General features: G+C 37.2%; 2 protein-coding genes across 4 annotated transcripts; one reads left to right on the top strand and one right to left on the bottom strand.

Annotated features, from left to right (window-relative positions):
* The first annotated feature begins 479 nt into the window (after positions 1–479).
* On the top strand, positions 480–12,972 carry LOC111403763. Of its 3 annotated transcripts, XR_002704526.1 has the most exons (5): positions 493–656; positions 812–949; positions 1,038–1,113; positions 1,541–1,598; positions 12,665–12,749. XR_002704526.1 is itself a non-coding variant. In XM_023032383.1 (4 exons), the coding sequence occupies exons 1-4, from the start codon at positions 510–512 to the stop codon at positions 12,772–12,774; spliced, it is 471 nt and encodes a 156-aa protein (XP_022888151.1). In that variant the 5' UTR covers positions 480–509; the 3' UTR covers positions 12,775–12,972. The 3 variants fall into 3 exon arrangements, 2 of the variants coding, with proteins under 2 accessions (XP_022888151.1, XP_022888152.1); XM_023032383.1 differs by lacking the exon at positions 1,541–1,598 and having other exon boundaries at positions 480–656; positions 12,665–12,972; XM_023032384.1 differs by lacking the exon at positions 12,665–12,749 and having other exon boundaries at positions 495–656; positions 1,541–1,833.
* A 2,392-nt stretch (positions 12,973–15,364) lies between these two features.
* LOC111403762 (transcription factor bHLH66-like) lies at positions 15,365–18,535 on the bottom strand. The gene is made up of 7 exons (XM_023032382.1): positions 17,817–18,535; positions 17,608–17,700; positions 17,379–17,519; positions 17,155–17,220; positions 16,955–17,020; positions 16,557–16,625; positions 15,365–16,010 (listed from the first exon to the last, which is right to left on the bottom strand). The coding sequence occupies exons 1-7, from the start codon at positions 18,315–18,317 to the stop codon at positions 15,666–15,668; spliced, it is 1,281 nt and encodes a 426-aa protein (XP_022888150.1). The 5' UTR covers positions 18,318–18,535; the 3' UTR covers positions 15,365–15,665.
* Positions 18,536–18,778: the final 243 nt, after the last annotated feature.

Genomic DNA, 18,778 nt, shown 5'->3' with positions numbered 1-18,778 from the left:
AATCTATGGACCTTAATCCACGAGAAGTCAATATCCTATCCGTCAATAAAATATTAGAAAAAATAAACGATTTCTTTACTATTTCTTCTAAAAAATTTCAAGTTACTAGTTACATTGTCTTCTTAAAAAGAAATATATATATATAATCGACATTCATTTCTTCCCTACCACTTCATTTTGTTTTTTGTTTTTTTGGTCAATGCATCTCAAATCTAGTTAAGTCTCACAATTTTGATGATGGTTAGGTAAATGAAATAAGCTCAAACAGGACAAAAATTTCTATTTAAAATTGTTAATATTTGTCTTGTTATCAAAGACTCAAGAAAACCACATGATCACAACGCAAATTTAAAAATATACAGAAGAACGTTTAAATTCCTTATATAACCAGTTTTGGTGTTATGAATGTCAATTTCCCTTCACCATTTTCCCCCCAAATTCATCTCTTTTCTGGGCCTTGTCTACCTTCTTAATTCTTAAGTCCAAAACAGGACTCTTTCCACCAAAATATGCGATCTATATTACCCACCAATTACAGTGTTTCAAGAATTTACGCCTGGAAAACACCAACAATGGCTTTGGAAGCCTACTCATCACAAGCATCCGATACAATCCATACAGACGTTCTCTCCCAAGCAAGGTTATCTTGCTACAAGGTAGTCTTAACTTAAGTATTTGATTTTATCTTTTTATTTTTATTTTGTTTGGTACAAATCTGCAGATATGGTTATTGGATATCAAATTTTTGATTGCAAAACTTCAAATTGACTTCAAGATTGTTAAGAAAGGCTATTTTTTCCATGTACAAAAGGCACGTGATGCATTCTATGCGTGTATAGAGAAGGAATCGAACAAAAAACCCACAGAAATTGCGTCTGTGGGGCTACTTTACCCAGCGGAATGCAAGAAAAACCGAGAGGCATATGTGAAGCAATGCAGACCCACTTGGGTAATTTTACTTCTATGAGATATTCTTGCGAATTTGGGGTTTATTTTTGTTATGTGGGTTTTCATTTTTTGGGGGATTTTGTTTGTAGGTGAAGCATTTTGATAGGCAGTACTGTGCAAAGAAAAGGGTTCAGAGGCTATTGGATGATAATGAGTCGAGGAGAGGTCCGTTGTCGTTACCACAGCCTTATACTTTTAAGTCCCCTCCTTCGTGATGATTTTTTTTATAATATTTACATAGGAATATTGGAACTTTTGGCTACATAAATTCTGGAGTGATTTCTGTGGTTAGGAAATTGGTTGTTCAGCCAATGTATAGTGATCAGCAACATAATTTTTTACACTTATTTTGAATCAATGTCTGAAATATTCAACCGATGGAAGGAATAGAAGAGTTTTCAAAGCTTCAAAATAAAGCGACGGTTACTGACATTGTTATTTCGTCCTCTAGAAATTGCTAGGAATTCCTCTTATTAGTTGATTGTGCTAGATAAAATTAGCTCTTTAGTTTTGGGAGGAAATAGATAAACTTTTGTACTGGATTAGTTTCACAGAAACTTATGGCCTTGTTGGCTTGGGTTGAATTTGGCAGGGGTGTAAAGCTCGGCCCCTTCTGGAAGATGCGAGTGAATACTCTATCGGTTATCCTGGTAACTTAAGCTCAAGACTCTTGCTTCAAGCAAAAGTTCAAGTGAGAACAAGAAGTTGTTGATGTGTGAAATTATTATGCCTCTGCTAATCTAAGAAGGCTGTTTGCTTTTTGGTATTCACGTGCATACATAGCTAGGTACCTGGAGTGGACTTGTTGAAATGTAGCACAAGCAAGAAAAATAAACTCTTGTATTGATTTTGATTGCATATCTATGGATCTTCACTTTTTAATCATGGAGATTATCCGACACTAATGTCATAATGTATAGACTATGTGATGCAGCACCAAGTGGACAATTAAGGGAGAGAGAAAACGGATCTATAAAGAAGAGGGAATTAAGGGGGGATGAGTAGAAACTAGAAAGAGGAGAATCAACAAAGAAGAAGAAGAAGAAGTAAAAGAATGTAGGAAGAGAGAAATCTAGCCACAAGCTACCTAAAGTTTTATTCAATCATCAATTACAAATATTACATCGCAAACTAGGTTTAAATAGTAAAACAAATTCTAACGAGATTGGGCCTAGGCCAATACAAGCCCAATTCCCTAAATAAGAGTCCAAGATAATAAATAAAGTTTAACTATAAAATTAAATAAATAAATAAATCAGATGTCCTCATCAACTTTCTCGAGGTGGGAGAAAAATTCGACCCCGTCGAGTGGATATATCACTATAGGCTGCAATCAATCTCCCAACCATAAGTTGAGTGGTTGGGCAATCTTCTTCCGACGTCTGTAGAAATGTGTCAGTTGAGGTCTGAATTTGGTGTCCTCACCAACCCCCCTGAGTGGACGGGAGGCGATTTGGGCCAAAGAAAATCATGCTGACTCTATAAAGTTCCAATAAATATGGATCCAATTGCTGTAGTTTCTCTGGAGATCTATGTACAGTTAGAATCTGATCGATCAACCCAACGAACAAGGAAGCGTTGAACCTTTTTATCATTAGTTAACATAGTTTCTTTATCTAAAAAAATCAATTTTATCTTTGTGTGCTGAGCGGTGGTTAAGTGGCCAAAGAATTAGGATCAATGTTCACAAAAGGAGGTAACAGAAGATCATATGAGGGAATGAAATGACCTGTATAAGCAACTAGGTACATGGAAGTAGAGTGGTAACCAAGGTGTGGTGGGATGTCAACAACATATGCATTTGAACAAACTTGCTTTAAAATTTTAAAAGGACTAGCACTACGGGTTTGCAATTTGGAGGCAAGTCCATGTAGAAGCCGCTCTGACCTAACTCGGACCATAACGTAATCCCTAATGTTAAACTCAACATGTCGTTTATGCAAGTCAGCTTGGAGTTTATATTTTGCATTACTGGTTTTGAGTTGTTTTATTGGTCTCAATATGCAAATCACGAAGATATTGTGCAAATGCTTCGACTGACACTGACACTCTAGTCTGTGGGGACATAGGAATGAGATCTAATGGCTTCTTAGGCTTATACCCATGAACAGTTTCAAATGAACTTATACCTAATGAACGATTCATGAAACTGTTATACACAATTTGAGCTATAGGAAGGATCAAATCCCAATTTCAAAGAATTTTCCGAACCAAACATCATAACTAATTACCAAGACTATGATTAACTATTTCAGTTTGACCATCGGTGGTAGGTCGTAGAAATTTCAATTTGGTACCCATCTTTTGTCACAAAGTTCTCAAAAAATGGCTAGTGAAACAAACATTTCTATCAGACACAATGGTCTTAGGAAGTCCATACAATTTGACAATCTCATTAAAGAACAACATGACAACCTTAGACGCATCTGAGGTCTTGCTACAGGGGATAAAATATGCCATTTTCGAGAAACGATCAACTACCACAAAAATAGAATCATTTTTCTTTGGGGTGCTTGGAAGCTGTAACACAAAATCAATACTAGCGTCTTGCTAAGGACAATTAGGGACGGAAAGAGAAGTGTATAGGCCTGTGATTTGCCTCTGCTGTTTGGCCAATTGACAAATGTTACGTGTACTAACAATCTTAGCCACATCTTTTTTTCAAACTTGGTCAATAGAATTGGCGTTCAACCTTTTCTATGGTCTTATCACGCCCAAAGTGACTGACTAAACCTCCCATATGAATTTTCTACACTATGAAATCCCGCACTGAAGTTCGAGGGATGCACAATTTATTGGCTCTAAAAAGGTAACCCTCTTCAAGTCGGAAGTCATATGTGGCATATAACTGTCCACCTTGCAAATCAAGAAAGATATCCTTAAAATTGGGACACGTTTCATAATCTTCCTTTAGTCTTTCAAAACTTATGACCTTGACACTCATGATCGACAAAAGGGAGACACGACGACTTAAAACATCAGCCGCTTAGTTCTCCACTTCCTTGTGTTTTAAAACAAAAGAATAGGCCTGCAAATATTCAATCCAACGACAATGCGTAGAGCTCAACCTTATCTGGGAGTTGAGGTAACTGATGGTCTCGTGGTCCGAATAAAGAACAAACTCCTGGGGCAGCAAATAGTGGCGTCAATAGTGCCAACCGCATACAATTCCTTATCATAAGTTGAGTACCGTTGTTTGGCATCATTTAACTTCTCACTGAATTAGGCAACCGGGTGACGATCCTGATTCAAGACTCCACCTATTCCTACCTCGGAGGCATCACGCTCGACTTCAAAGACTTTGAAAAAATCGGGAAGACGCATGACAGAAGCATCTGTCATTCGCTTCTTGACTAACTTAAAGGCCTTAGCCGCCTCTTGTGTCCAATGAAACTCCCCTTTCTTCATACACTTCATAATAGGTGCTATAATGGTGCTAAACCATTTGATAAAGCGACGGTAAAATGTAACTAAGCCGTGAAAGCTCCTGATGTCATGAATAGTTTTAGGTTCAGACCAGTCAAGAATTGCCTGAATCTTGGTAGGGTCAGCAAATACCCCTGTTGAAGAGACAATGAACCATAGGAAAACGACTCTATCAGTGAAGAAGGAGCACTTCTAGACGTTAGCATGCAGATTAGTTGCACGTAGGGTAGAACAAACTTGTATGAGGTAGTCACAGTATTGTTCCTTAGTCTTACTATAGATGAGAATATCATCAAAGTAGACAACGAAAAACTTACCCATGAAAGGTCGAAGAGTTTGTGTCATTACCCGCATAAAGGTACTCAGCGCGTTGCTTAGCTCAAAAGGCATGACCGGCCATTCATAAAGACCATCTTTCGTCTTAAAGGCGGTCTTCCACTCATCACCTTGATGTATTCTAATCTGATGGTATCCATTCTTTAAATCAATCTTCGAAAAGATTGTAGCGCTAACCATCATATCTAGCATATCATCAAGTCTAGGAATTGGAAAATGATATTTCACTTTGATCCTATTGATGGCACGACCATCTATACACATTCTTCAAGAACCGTCCTTTTTAGATGTCAATAGGGCGGGGACTGCACACGGGTTTAGACTCTCATGAATGAATCCTTTGTGAAGGAGTTCATTTACTTGCCTTTGGAGTTCAGTATGCTCGGTGGGATTCATCCCATAACGAGGCAAATTTGGAAGGGACTCTCCCGAGACGAAGTCTATAGCATACTGAATGTCCTGTGGAGGAGGTAATTGGTCGGGTAGGTCCTCCGGGAAGACATCCTGAAACTCTTGAAGGAATGACTAAACTTCAGCAGGGTTCTCTATTGTGGAGTTTAATGGAACCTCCATGACGACAATAGCAAACACCACCGAGTCACCAACAAGTATACGCTCAAACTCCATTGGACTAATAATATTCAATCCCTTTCGTTCCACACTTTTCTTTGTTTCCTGTGAGCCAACAGGTTTTGGGGACAGTAAGTTAAGGTGAATCTTCTTTCCATTAAAAATGAAAGAGCAAGAATTGAATCGACCATAGATGGTTACATCTAGGTCAAATAACCAAGGTCGTCCCAAGATGATGTGCTCGACATCCATTGAAATGATGTCATACCATATATGGTCTTTATACTCGAGGAATGGGATAGGGACGAGACAACGCTCCTTGATCGATATAGAAGAAGTATCTACCCAGGAGACGTTATATGGCTGAGGGTGAGGAACTGGCTTCAACCTTAGATGGGATACGGTAGCCATCGAAACCGCATTAATGCAGTAGCCACTATTCACAATAACTTTACAGCCTTTATTATTGATCTTGATGTAAGTGTAGAAAATGGCATGAATGCCAATCATCGGCATCGTTGGGCTGGGTAAGAGTGCAATGGACGACACCGACTCTAGACGTATTTGGGGTAAAAGGACTGGTCTGAATACAACCTAAGAAGGTACCTGCACTATCTTCTAAGTTATCAAACTCTTCTTGCTTAGCTTCATAAACCTGGTCCTCTAATAGCTCGTCAACTATACCTTCACGTTCTTCCATTACTAGGGATCGGCTAGGACACTTAGAAGAAATGTGACCAAACCCTTACAATTGAAACATTGCAAATAGGAGGACACCCCCCTTGAAACCTCAGGACCTTTATCTTTACTATCTGATGCAGGGGTAGCATTAGAAGGAGGCCTTAGAATAGATTTAGGGGATGGAGTGGATGCAGAAGAGGTTGTGGTGCGGGTGTCACTACGAGTTCTATATGGTCTTAGTCACTAACTTGTAATCCCGAACGAAAGAGTAGGCGTGGTCAAGAGTGGTGACGCCTCTAAGGACAAGCTCACGTCTAAGATCATCTCTTAGGCTTTGCCTAAACCTATTTAAGGTCATGACCTCATCCTCAACGACCTCACATCTTATTCGAAACTCATCAAACTGAGCAACGTACTCGGTCACATGTCGATTGCCTTTCGTAAGTGCATTCCATTGATCCAACAAGTTACCTTTGTAAAATTGAGGTAAGTACTTATCTTGAAAGTGACGCTTCATTTCATCTCAACTCCCAACAGGTGGAGCATGACGTCTCTCCAGGAGATCGTCAACACTCTTCCAAAAGAGTTGAGCAGTGCCAGTTAATTTCAGACTGGCAAATTAAACTCTCCGATCTTCTGGGATCCCATACCAGGCGAAGAAACGAAATATTTCTTATCCATTGATTGAATATACTAGGGTCTAGACAACCATCAAATGTGGGGCATCTAACTTAATGTTTCGAAAGTGTCGCTCCTCTTGGCGAGGTGGAGACTGTGTACCATGACGGTAATGTTCTTGTTCCTGTTCACAAACCTGATTTCTATCCCTACGATCATGTCTAATGTGGTGTCGACCACCCTGTGGATGACGATGAGGTCTATTAATGGTCGCTTCAGAGTTTTTAGCTTCAGTCGAATATAAGGTTGGATCAAGGGTGTTCAACCTAACGGCTAGGATTCTATTCTCTTTGCGAGTAGCAGCTACCTCAGTTTGCACAACTGCTAATTGATTTTGTAATTGTTGTTGCCCATTGGCAAGTTGTGCCAACTGTATGGTAAGAGCCTCAATTTGAGATGGATTCATGGCAAAGGTACTATCACTAGAGGTAGTAACGCAACCACTATGCAATTACATGCACAGTAACACTAGCCAGGTAAAGTGCGCTATAGAGATCAATAAAGAGTGCCGACGGTAAAATAACAATATGAATTTTTTTTATCTTTTTTTTTTTTTTAATTTAAAAGATAGGATTACGTAATTCCGAACGTGCTAATGATGTTGATGCAAATAAAATAAAAAAGCAAAGGTACAAATGACAGGCCTAATCAGGTAGGGTAATTAGAGATGTCAAACAGCCCGAGCGGCTCGTCAGCTTGTTAAAACTCAGCTCATGGGTGGCTTGGACTCATCAAATGACGAGCCCGGGCTCGAGCTGAGTAGGGGCCTCAATCCCACGAGCCATTTTTGACGAGCTCACAAGCTCATGATTGATCGGGCTCGAGCAGAGCAGGGGGCTCAATCCAACAAGCCGAGCCCACGAGCTCTTTTAAAAAAAAATGCAAATTTATAAAAAAAAAAAAAAAGTATTAAAAGTGCAAATTTACCAAAAAAAATTAAAAAAATCACGACCTCGCAAGCGGTTCGTGGGTCGTGCCCAGCTCGCCCCTGAGCAACAAGCCAGCTCGAGCTCGGCTCGTCTTTCACGAGCCCGAGCCGAGCTCGTGGGTTAAAGGGCGGAGCCGACATTGCCATCCCTAAGGGTAATCGAGGGGACAATGGAAGTTAGTTCACGAATTCCGATCAAGTAGGTTTTTAGGCCATAATTATCAAATAACAGCAACACAAATAATGTAAATGATGCGACTTTAAGATGAAGAACCAGTATAAAGAAAAAATAAATAGAAATCAAGAACTCCCTGTCGTTTAGTTACCCAAACTACTGACAAGTGGGCTCGGGTTATGCTTGCGTCCTTTTCTTTGTTTCAGGTGGCTTCCCTTCAAAAATCACTCCAAGTGCAACTGGCAAGCAGCAATGTACTTATTTTGTGGTGATTGTCCCTCTGTTGTGGTGAGAGGTGTGAGGCAAAAGTGGTGGTTGACTGTGATATGAGTGACTATATGAAAGTGGTGACTTGGTTAATTGAGTCTTGTGTATGTATTTATGGGTTGACTGTGGTATTTGTATGTAGGTGACAATGAGTGCCGATGACTGTGGGTTGTTCCCTCACGGTGGGTGGTGGCTTTTGTTGGCAACGGCGATCGAGATGAAGTGATTGTGGGTATGGTGGATGAAGGGTGCGATTGTGGGTTCGTTGGTTTTAGTGGTGGTGGCGCCGGTGATAGGGCTGGCGACAAGCACCGGCGATAGGGTTGAGGACAAGAGGATGGTGGATGCCGACGTTGAGATGCGTGGGAAACACTGGGGACTGTGCTGATACGACGGCTCGAATTTCTTATGGACAATTGGGCTGATTTGTGGGGAATATGAGGGCTTGTTGAAGGTGATGGTTTAGGCTTAGGAGTGGAGTTAAGAGTGGATTAGGTTTGGGCCGAAGGTAAGGGCAATTATTTGTTGGCTGAGTAATTGGGTATGTGTGGGTTTAGAGATTTTGTAGGAATTTGGGTTGCTAATGGGCTGAACAGATAGATTGATGAGTGGGCTGTTGGATTGAAAAATTTAAGTTGGTTAGAAGGAATTGGATTAACTGGAATAAGTGAACTTTGGGCCCTTGCAAGTAAGGTTAAGGTGTTAAAATTTATGGAATAGACTTTTATCATGCAGCTGCAGCCAAGGAATTTTTTTTTATTTTTTTTAAACTGATGAAAATACTAAAATTGAACTCCTTTTTTTTTTTTTTTTTCCTCTCACACAAAGAATGAGAACTGCTACTCTTACATAAATTTTTTTCAATTGTGCTGTTCCAACAAATTTTGGGAAGGAAATAGGAAGAGATTTTGGATTGTAGAAGTGGAATTACCCAAGATTCGGTTCTAATACCAAATTTGATGCATCACTAACTGGGCAATTAAGGGAGAGAGAAAAAGGAAGAGGGAATTAAGGGGGGAAGAGTAGGAGGAGAATCAACAAAGAAGAAGAAGTAAAAGAATGTAGGAAGAGAGAACTCTTGCCACAAGCCACCAAAAGTTTTATTCAATCATCAACTAAAAAAATTACATCGCAAACTAGGTTTAAATAGTAAAACAAATTCTAACGAGACTGGGCAGGGCCAATACAGGCCCAATTCCCTAAATAAGAGCCCAAGATAATAAATAAAGTGCAACTATAAAATAAAATAAATAAATAAATCAGATATCCTCATCACTATGGAGTGCGGTTATTTTTATGCTTCACTTATGATGATGTCTATTTTATTCTTTTGGCTTGTGAAAGTGTAGTCTTTGCAGTCAACAGAAATTTAGGTGTACAAACTACCACTGATTTTAGGTGAACATAAGATGACTATAGGATGATCTCCTTTAGCTCTCAATCTCCTTCAAATGGTTGCATCCACTTAATCTAGAAATTACTGTATAAAGATCTTTTACATGAATTGCCATTTCTGCTTGAAATTGACCAAAATTATTAGGTTGGGCATATTAATAATTTAATATGACTGTACAAAATGTCTTTTTGATTTGATGTCTGTCTTCATTTAGAATCTATTCAACAAATATTATATGCAGGAATTCATTAATACTTCGGGATGCCCATCTCAAAAATTTAGATATTTTAAGAGCTCGTTTCGATGGGAAACTATTTTATTATTTCAAGAAGCATTGCAATGGAATTTCCATTATTTATATAATATCAGCATCCATCATTTTATAAAGAGAGATTGTTCTATAATGTGCCTGACTTTTTGGAATGACCAGAGGGTTCAGCAAAAATCAAAGAGATAATACAAAAACAAGATATCTTCCCTCTTATAAGAATTGCGTGGAGAAATGTCCATGGGCTTGAATAGAAGATGAAAAACTAACCAAATATATTTTGAAACATGGACGTGAAAACTGAAAGGTCATTCTCGAAATTGCTGGCATGAATAGCTTAGCCCTTGAAATGTACCCTGTCACCCACCTATTAGAGATAATTGTGTACCCCGGCAAATTGGATAAAAATGGAAGAAAAATAGTTAAGAGGTATGCATTCTGCAGTGATATCGCAAAAACTAAGAAAAAATGGGGGAAGGGTTAGATTTATGGGATACGCTATTCATACCTGGAAGTTTTGGGATGACTCATGACCATGTTTGTGAGTAAGGGGATCTAATTATTTTATATTATAGCTCTGTGACTTTTAGTGAATCCCTCCCATCATTCCCAAACCGTCTTCCTCTATATATAGGCTCCGTTTTGGTAGCCATTTTTTTTCAAAATGTATTTTTCTCTCTCTTCTTTTCAACCACACATTCTTTATTAAAATAATATTATACGCAAATAAAAAACTTTTCCTTATTTTTCAACCACACATTTCACATCAATTTACTATTCTAAAATGCATTTTTTACATAAAAATGACTATCAAATACCCCCATAATGATGGATGCTGGAGTTAGATAATTGCCCTTCTCACATTTTTATTCTTGTTAAACAACTAAATTCAGAAATGGTGTTTGGGTCATGCACTTGTGTTTATGACATTTTTGAGAGCGGATTTAATTGATGAATTTATAGTACATGATAGTGTAAGGATGTATAGTTACATGATTCAGATTACAATTAAGGATTCATATTAGGGGAAGAGGTTAGGTTAATGCTTGACAGTGACATATTAAATGAGTGTATTAAAATGTCTAATCGATTAGATTAAGTAGATAAATAAAAGTATCCTTATGTAGTAGATAAGTAAAAGCATCAATATGTACCAACTTAAACTCATTAAGTGTTGGAATTGATTTATGAAATTAAAAATTTTGGTCAAGTATAAATTGGAAAAAGTGACTTGGTGTCAACTCTTGATCAAATATTCGGATTTGATCCAATAGTCAAATTACAAAAATAAATAGACTAACTTGTTCTACTCGTCAAGGAGATCGTCGTCGTATATTTGGAATGACAAAACCAGTTTCAGATGAATAAGAAATTATGGTTCAAAATTGGAAAGTAAAGAGGGTAGGTGGCTGGATAATCTAGCGACACCGTCACTCTCCTAGCGACAGGGATGTCGCTAGAGTGAAGAGCGAGCGACAGGCTTACTGTTTTTGACACTCAAGCAACGCAAAGGCGATAAGCGAGCGAGAGCAAATGTTGCGACCCTTAGCAAAGGTTGCTGAGCTTTGGACTGCGTTTTTTCACTCACAACCTTTCCCACTCGATAAATAGGACCCTTGGGACGTTCATTTCTTTATCCTAATGATATATAATCATAGTATAACATTTTTTTCTTCCTTTCATACCCAAGTTTGGCATAAAGTTTTTGGTTTTCTTTTCATTTATATAAGGAGTGCAAAATCCAATTTCTAGTTCGTTGTTCGTGTTTTGGAGTGCTACAAACACAAGAGGTTAGTCGTTGTATCTTTGGAGTTGATTGCCATAATTTTTAGGCACCGTTACAAGGCAAATCGACTTAAGGATAAAGAGTTCAACTGTTGCGTTGACTTTGCATCACTTTCTAGCATATCCATTGAAGTTTCTTTCTTTCCATTTGTTTCTTTCTTGCTTCTTTGCTGTAACTTCGTCCAACTTCAGGCAAAGGTTGGGCAAGGATATTTCCAGATTTGACGTCACTCTGCATTATTCTCCAACATTAGGTAGATAAGTAAAAACATCCATATGTACCGACTTATACTGATTAGCTTATTCATATGTTAAGTAAAAGCATCCACATGTACCAACCTAAATTGATTAGAAAGTAGATGATTAAAAGCACCGTTATGTACCAACTTAAACTGATAAACTGATTAGATTAAGTAATTAAGTAAAAATATCCATATGTTACACCTTAAAGTCATGGTACTGATAAGTTTTTCCTCGTCTATATACATTTCCATCAAAGAAGACATGAATAGAATGACTGTCATAGGATTTATGTTTCCGTCAAGGACTTATCAGAAGAAAAAAATAATTTATAATGATATTTTTGTTCGTTGTCTTTAACTGTCATAATACCCAAATTGAGTGTACTGATTTCTACTTCCCCGAATTTCTAAGAAAAACTTGAAATGAATTTTAATTAATTGTTTCTGATGAGAATACAATAATCAAGCTAATTAGAAAAATACATATTGAATTTAGTTACTCATGGTTATGGTTTCAACCTTGCTAGCTATTTGAGTTTGGCATTATATATTTAGAGATCCATTGTAAACAATAATAATATAATAAGAACGAAAGTGGAGAGAGTGAAATGGCGATATATAATACAAAATAAGACAGATACGACTCATAAGATAATTGAATTAATTACAGTTGGTAATTGAAGAATTTCTCAAAAAACCTAAAGCTTTCATGAGCAGATATTGCAATACTGAAAAATAATTTAGAGCTACCGCCCATTATTTTTGCTCGAAATTGAGCAGAGTTAATAGATTGGCTTATTAATGCAACTATACAAACTGTCATCTTGATTTGCTGTCTGTCTTCTTGGACCCATCTAACCATGTATGATGTTGGCCTTTAGTAGTTTTACACCTGATCAAAAAATTCAAATTCATGCTTCCTAGTTCCTTATCTCGTGCTTAGCTAGTTTCCTTGCTGTTGCAGCATCATGTATCCACAAGCAGTGCATTACCCAGTGCACAGTGGTAGCTTTTGTTCTGCTCAGGGGACACTTGTGTGCAATATTATCAGTCAACAGGTTCTCTGAGATGTAAATTTTATTTTGTTGCTGTCTCTGTTGCCAAGAAACCATTTTGAAATCTGAGAAGTCTGAAAATTCGCTGTCATTTGTTTGTCGTTCTCATAGAATTGTGGTGGTTGTTTTACATGCCTGATCGTGCTTCATACATAGATTTGTGGTTCTCATATAATTTTGGTGGTGGCTGAATGGAGATCACGTGATTTTTGTGTTATTATCTGTCCTTGGGCTGCCTGCTTAACTCAATTTGATGAACAATATCGTTATTCAGCCTGTGTTTTATGAATACCTTGGTCAAGAAAACACTTTAATCAACTCACTTTTTATTCACATATTTCGTAGGATTTACAAGTATTAATCACTTTCCCATCATTCATTTATCCCTGTTTATAAACTTCCTACCAGATATACGTTCTCTTTCTTTTTCTTCTTCCTCTTCAAATTTGCTTACTATATGAAGAAAGAGAAAACATCATTGAGCATTTTCTATAGCACTAATCTATTTTGTTTGCGTCGTTATAATTCTTGTCCATTAAGGGATTGAGAATTTTCAGACTATATGGGGTTGTCGTTGGTGAGCTACGAATTCGGTTGTTAACTTATTTAGGCCCATGTTTGGTTCCATTTTTCGTGAGGAGTGCAAAGTCGTTGATTGGCAAAAAAATGTCCTTTTAGATGAAAAAGGTTCATTTGATTGCAAGAATAGAATTTGGATAGAAAGAAAACGAATTTCAGATAATTGAATTCTCTAGAACTTATTTTACTATGAATTGTCAATTAATGTGTTTGATTGGTATAATTTTTCACCTGAAAAATGTTGAAATTTTGAATATTTTAGTGTTTGCTTTGCTTTATTTTTCATGAAAATTGTCAATTAAATAGATGAAATTTTTTACAATTGTGGATAGAATTTGTTTTCATTTTAAAAAAAAAAAAAAAAAAAAGAACCAATTCTCACCAAAACCAAAGGAATTGGAATTCCTTAAAAATCAAGAAAATGGCATCACGTGAGGTAGAAGTGGAAAAATAATTCCATGGAAAATTTTGGTCATCAAACAACACAAATTGAGTGGATTTCTCATGGAAAATAGAGGTATCAAGCAGGCCTAAAGGATTCTACTCTCCTCCGAAGGAAAGTCTGAATACAAATCATCAACCTTAGCAAGTCTTTGCTGTTACTATTTAAATTAAATCTTGACCTTCTAAGTATAATATTTCACTTATCTTTTGCCTAATAAATTGTTAGCCATTGTATTGTAATTGGTACAACTTTCGGCAAGAATGATGGTACTATTTCAATTTGAGTCCGAAGGGAAGATATGATAAAGTCAACTTCATTTGAAATTGCCTTATAAACAAAAAAATCATGGATAATAAATGGAAATTAAAAATAAATTATCCATCAATAATATCAATTTTTCAATAATAAAATATTATCTTAACAACAAATTATTATATCAGATGGTTACAATCGAAAATGAACTAACTTCTGTAATAATGTCGACAATGATTATGGATAATTTTTTTTTTTTTTAATAATTATCACCAAATTGAGAATATTACAATACTATATTCTATAGTGTTGATTTTTCTATCTATAATTATTTTTGTTGCTTGACCTGATATCAAATCGTGGAAAATTTATTAGGCAAAACATATATATCTTGGTGATAAATATGAAACGCTACAATGATGGTGTCTATTATTTTTATGATTTACATGCCTAAAATTCAAAAAATAAAATAAAATAAAATGATGATGATGATGATAAAGATATTCGCTCATTAACCCATGCTTAACATTTTTTTTTTTTTTAACATCTATTTACGGTGCACAAAGGGGTATGATTTAGGGATGGCAATCGGGTTCGCGAGCTCCGGCCGCCTGTGACTTGGCTCGGTAGACCCGAGCCCAGGCTCGAGCGGAGCCCCATTTTGGGGACACGGGCTTTGCCCGAGCCGGCTCATGAGCTATTCGCTGCCTTCAAAGACAGCAATTTAGGAGGGGGAAAAAAAAAAGAAAAGTGTGGAGAAAACGAGCCTGCCTGGCTCGGCCCGAAAAAGCCCGAGAAGAAGCTCGGGCCGAGCCTTTTTTTTGGCCGAGTCAAGCTGAAACTTTAGGCTCGCGAGCCTGTTTAGTCCGGCTCGTTTACGTCCCTAGTATGATTAGTATCGGAATAATATTTTACACTATATAAATAAATAAAATTTTAAACTTTCGGTGTGCATACACAAATCGTAATTACACACGTTACGGAAACTTTTTCTAACAATTAAACTATAGAAAAATACCTCCTTTTTCGTATATTAATTGCTAAAGTAAACTGAAATAAAAAAAAATGTACCCGTTGACAACAATTGGCATTTGGTTGCATCAATTCCATTTCAAAAGTTAATAATGACAATTTAAAAAAAAAAAAAAATGTTATCAAGTGTCAATTAGATGAAAAAATTGTTTAAAATTTAAATTGATCAATAGAATAATATCACGTGATAAAGTGTAAACTAAAGTGTATACCATAGTGTACAGCAAGGTTCTCATTTTATATCTATTTATAAAATTAAATAATTAAATATTATCTAATCAACGTTGGGCCAAAACATGAATTATGGAAATACTTCTTTTTCAAATAAGTTAAAAAGAATAAAGCAAGAACTTAATGGGATTTAGCTCAAGTTAAAATACACTTAAGCCAAGTCTACATAAATACGGCGCCGTTTCATACTCTCTGATGAGATTAAAAGGGAACCTTATTTTGGTAGACTTGTCGGACGCTGAAAGTTCATACAGGCCATAAAAACTAATAACATTTTGACTTTCACACTTATTTTCATCACTATTCATTCTTCCAAAAGAAAAGGGTTAGATAACAGTCAACGCCGTTTGAAAGCAGTGAAGATCAATCAATTAAACGGAAGTCGCGTCTTTAACGGAGGCGTCTACTACACCGTTACCACCAATTGCGGCAGATTGGACGGTCAAAACCGACATGCTAGGGGAAGATGGCCCACCTGCCTCGCCACTTAAAAGTGGGTTGTTGGACGTTGCTATAGGGTTCCTGGAGCGACACGTGGCAGTGGAGATGGCGGTGGCTAATGAGATCGGCATGAGGCACAACCCCTTCCCTTGGAGGTATTGCATGGCGGTGCCCATGTCCTCTTCCATCAGCTTAGCCACCTGGTGCTCCGTCACCGTCATGGTTTCATTGTTGTCAGATGATGACGCCGTTTGTATTCCGTTACTGCTTCTTCCCTGCACAAAAAAAGTTGCATATTTTAAAATTTTAGAACATTCTTACGAATTTCTGAAAGTGAAAACACATGTAAAATACCAATTTGACCAAGAAGGAAAAGTTGAAAAGAAAGAAGAAAAAAAGGAGTTTTGGTTCGGAAAAAGGAGTGGAAAGTGGGCACGCGTGATACTTTATTGTTTTGTCGTTTATGGTTGATGGAGATTATTGTGGGGTACAAGGAAGAGTTGAGGGGGTTGATGATGTTTAGTTTGTTCAAGAAAAAATGTTTCATGCCCCTAAACTATTCACCATTTTTGTTGCTCTCTATAGAAATCATAATTTGTTTACCTAGTTGAATTAGGAAAATGACATGGAACCGAACATTAACATTGTGTAACACATATTTGTACGGCTAGACAAAATTCTAGAATTAAATCAGACTCGAAACTAGCAATCGATTCTTAAGTTATGAAAAGTTAGGTATTAAACGATTAAAAAAAAAATTCTTGTTCAAAATGGTTGGTACATATTTAGAGAATATATCGATGTTCAAAAGTGTGACTAACCTCAGATGACATATCAGCAACTAAGGGTGCAACTGCTGCAGCACCGCCCAACCGACTCATGCTAAGAACCTGAACACATACAAACCAAAAAAAAAAAAAAAATAGCAATGGAATTTCACATAGCCCTCAAACTTGTTGAATTTGTCAATCAAGAAGAATTCCATTACAAATTTCTAAATCGAATAAACAAAGAAAAAAGAATAATTCTATTTATGATCATTTATTGTAGTAATCGCTCTATGTGATATTCTACATAATGATTTTTGATTTGATACATTATTGTGTTAGCTTTTTTCTTTTTCCCGATTTACGTAAGACGAGTGCGATAATAAGTTTATGTAAATAACATTATTCTTCTATTTATTAAAATAGAAAGTAGAGAGAGAAAAAGAGAGTACTTTGACTTGAAGCTGGAGGAATTTTACATAGTCTATGATCTCATCCAGCATTGAGGCCTTGTCCGTCTGTCATTCCATATTAATTAAAAAAATTAACAATAACTACTAAATAAATACTAGTTACTAAGGTAATTAATTAAAAAATAAATAAATTTTCAGATAATTATCCGTTTAATCGAGTGAGGGTACTGTGAAATTACCTTATTAGCATTAGGTACAAGCTCCTGCAAAGCCTTCATTCTCTCCGCAATTCTCTCTCTGCGTAACTGCTCACCCAAATTTCATTTTCAGGACGAAACCAAATATTCAAGAATCACAAACAAACTCAAGAGAAAATGACAAAAAAGTGTAAATCAATCGGAAAGTTAAATCAGAAAAAACAAAATAATTGGAACTGCTTTTGTACTATATTATTTGTACGTACTCTTTCGGCGATGCTGTGAGGATCTGTGGCCTGTCCTCGCCTTGCTCTCACCCTCTGCCTAGGCTGCGCCGGCGTCCCTCCGCCGGTTGAACCACTTGCCGCCTGCTGATTCATCGACGGAGCCGCTGTTGCTCCAAAATTCTGTGTCACTCCGTGTAACAACATAATTAATTATGCAGACTCGAATTTAAATTTGCATAAAATGCAGTAAACTTGAATATTTAAAAACCTGAGGGTGGTGGAAATGCTGAGATTGATTTGCAGTTTGACCGAGAGATCCAGTGAATCCATTGAATAAACTTTGCATTGATGTATCATTAGCCTGTATTGAGATGGTAATCATTCGTTGACAACAAAAAATTTCCCGGCGGTTTAGTAAAATATAAGATTTCTTGGTCTTTTTTGAGAGAAAATGAATTAAAGAAGCAAAAAGCTGACCGGATTAGCAGATTGGAGGGAGCCGTCAACGACATCGGTGTGGTCACCATTATTATTAAGACTTATAGGCATCTGCAGGAGCCCACTCTCCCCGCCGGAGACCCCCGTCGGCGACTGGAGGCCGTTTCCGGCGAGCCGTCGGGAAAGCAACAACTGCTGCTGAAGCATCAAGGCTTTGGTTGCGCCGCTGCTGATCTGGTGCTGCCTCAGCTTTGAAACCAACTGCGCCGACTGGTCATCAAACTGGCTAAGCAGACTCGAAGGCGGCGCGTGGTCGGCTCGACCCGCGACGGAGGACACATCCCAGTTAAAACTGGAGTTGGAAGATGGAATAGACGACATCATCTGTTCGAGGAAATCATCATGTGACGACACCGGATCGAAGTGGGATGACATCTGTGGTTGACCATTTTGATGATTATGCATTTCTTGGAGTGATTGTTCTTGATTCAGCAAGGAATTGATGTTCATGGCTTCCAATTCTCTACCAGCAGGTTGCATATAACGAATCGCAAACCTTAAATTTCACAAAACGAAAAGAAAAGAAAAAACTGATGTTTTCAATTGATTTTTGCACCAAGGGATTTACGGAGTAGTCGTTTTCTAATTACGAGAAAGACATGATAGTATGAGAATCATGTTTGAAGTTTGGAAAATTTCAGAATATTTATTGAAATGAGTCCTTTGCAGCAATAAATAGCCAAACCCAGTATTTTATTTTATCTGAAACCTATAAATACATATACATACAGACTTTCTCTATACGCGTGGAATTTAACTTAGGGGTAACATTTTGACGCTAATAGATGAGAGTGTGAAAACCCTAGGTCCTTTGGTCGGCCAGTCGCGTTAGCTTCGCTTTCAACCATCGTGTGAAATGTCAATACTACCCTCATGATCTTCTCCTAACACGACTTTATCTAAAATAAATTAATGAGTAATGTTATATACAGTCACTCACT

Source organism: Olea europaea, chromosome 11, assembly GCF_002742605.1.
Source record: "Olea europaea var. sylvestris chromosome 11, O_europaea_v1, whole genome shotgun sequence".
In the NCBI taxonomy this organism is placed as follows: Eukaryota; Viridiplantae; Streptophyta; class Magnoliopsida; order Lamiales; family Oleaceae; genus Olea; species Olea europaea.
The sequence above is the reverse complement of the archived record's forward strand: the minus strand, read 5'-3'. Positions and strand labels throughout refer to the sequence as shown.

Coding starts and splice junctions, on each gene's coding strand:
- LOC111403763 (XM_023032383.1), top strand. CDS start 510: ATGCGATCTATATTACCCACCAATTACAGTGTTTCAAGAATTTACGCC. Junction 657..811: donor CAAGGTTATCTTGCTACAAG/GTAGTCTTAACT, acceptor CATGTACAAAAG/GCACGTGATGCATTCTATGC. Junction 1,114..12,664: donor TGATAATGAGTCGAGGAGAG/GTCCGTTGTCGT, acceptor TTGCTGTTGCAG/CATCATGTATCCACAAGCAG.
- LOC111403762 (XM_023032382.1), bottom strand. CDS start 18,317: ATGCAACCTGCTGGTAGAGAATTGGAAGCCATGAACATCAATTCCTTG. Junction 17,701..17,816: donor CCCTCCAATCTGCTAATCCG/GTCAGCTTTTTG, acceptor ATCTCAATACAG/GCTAATGATACATCAATGCA. Junction 17,221..17,378: donor CTCACAGCATCGCCGAAAGA/GTACGTACAAAT, acceptor TTGGGTGAGCAG/TTACGCAGAGAGAGAATTGC.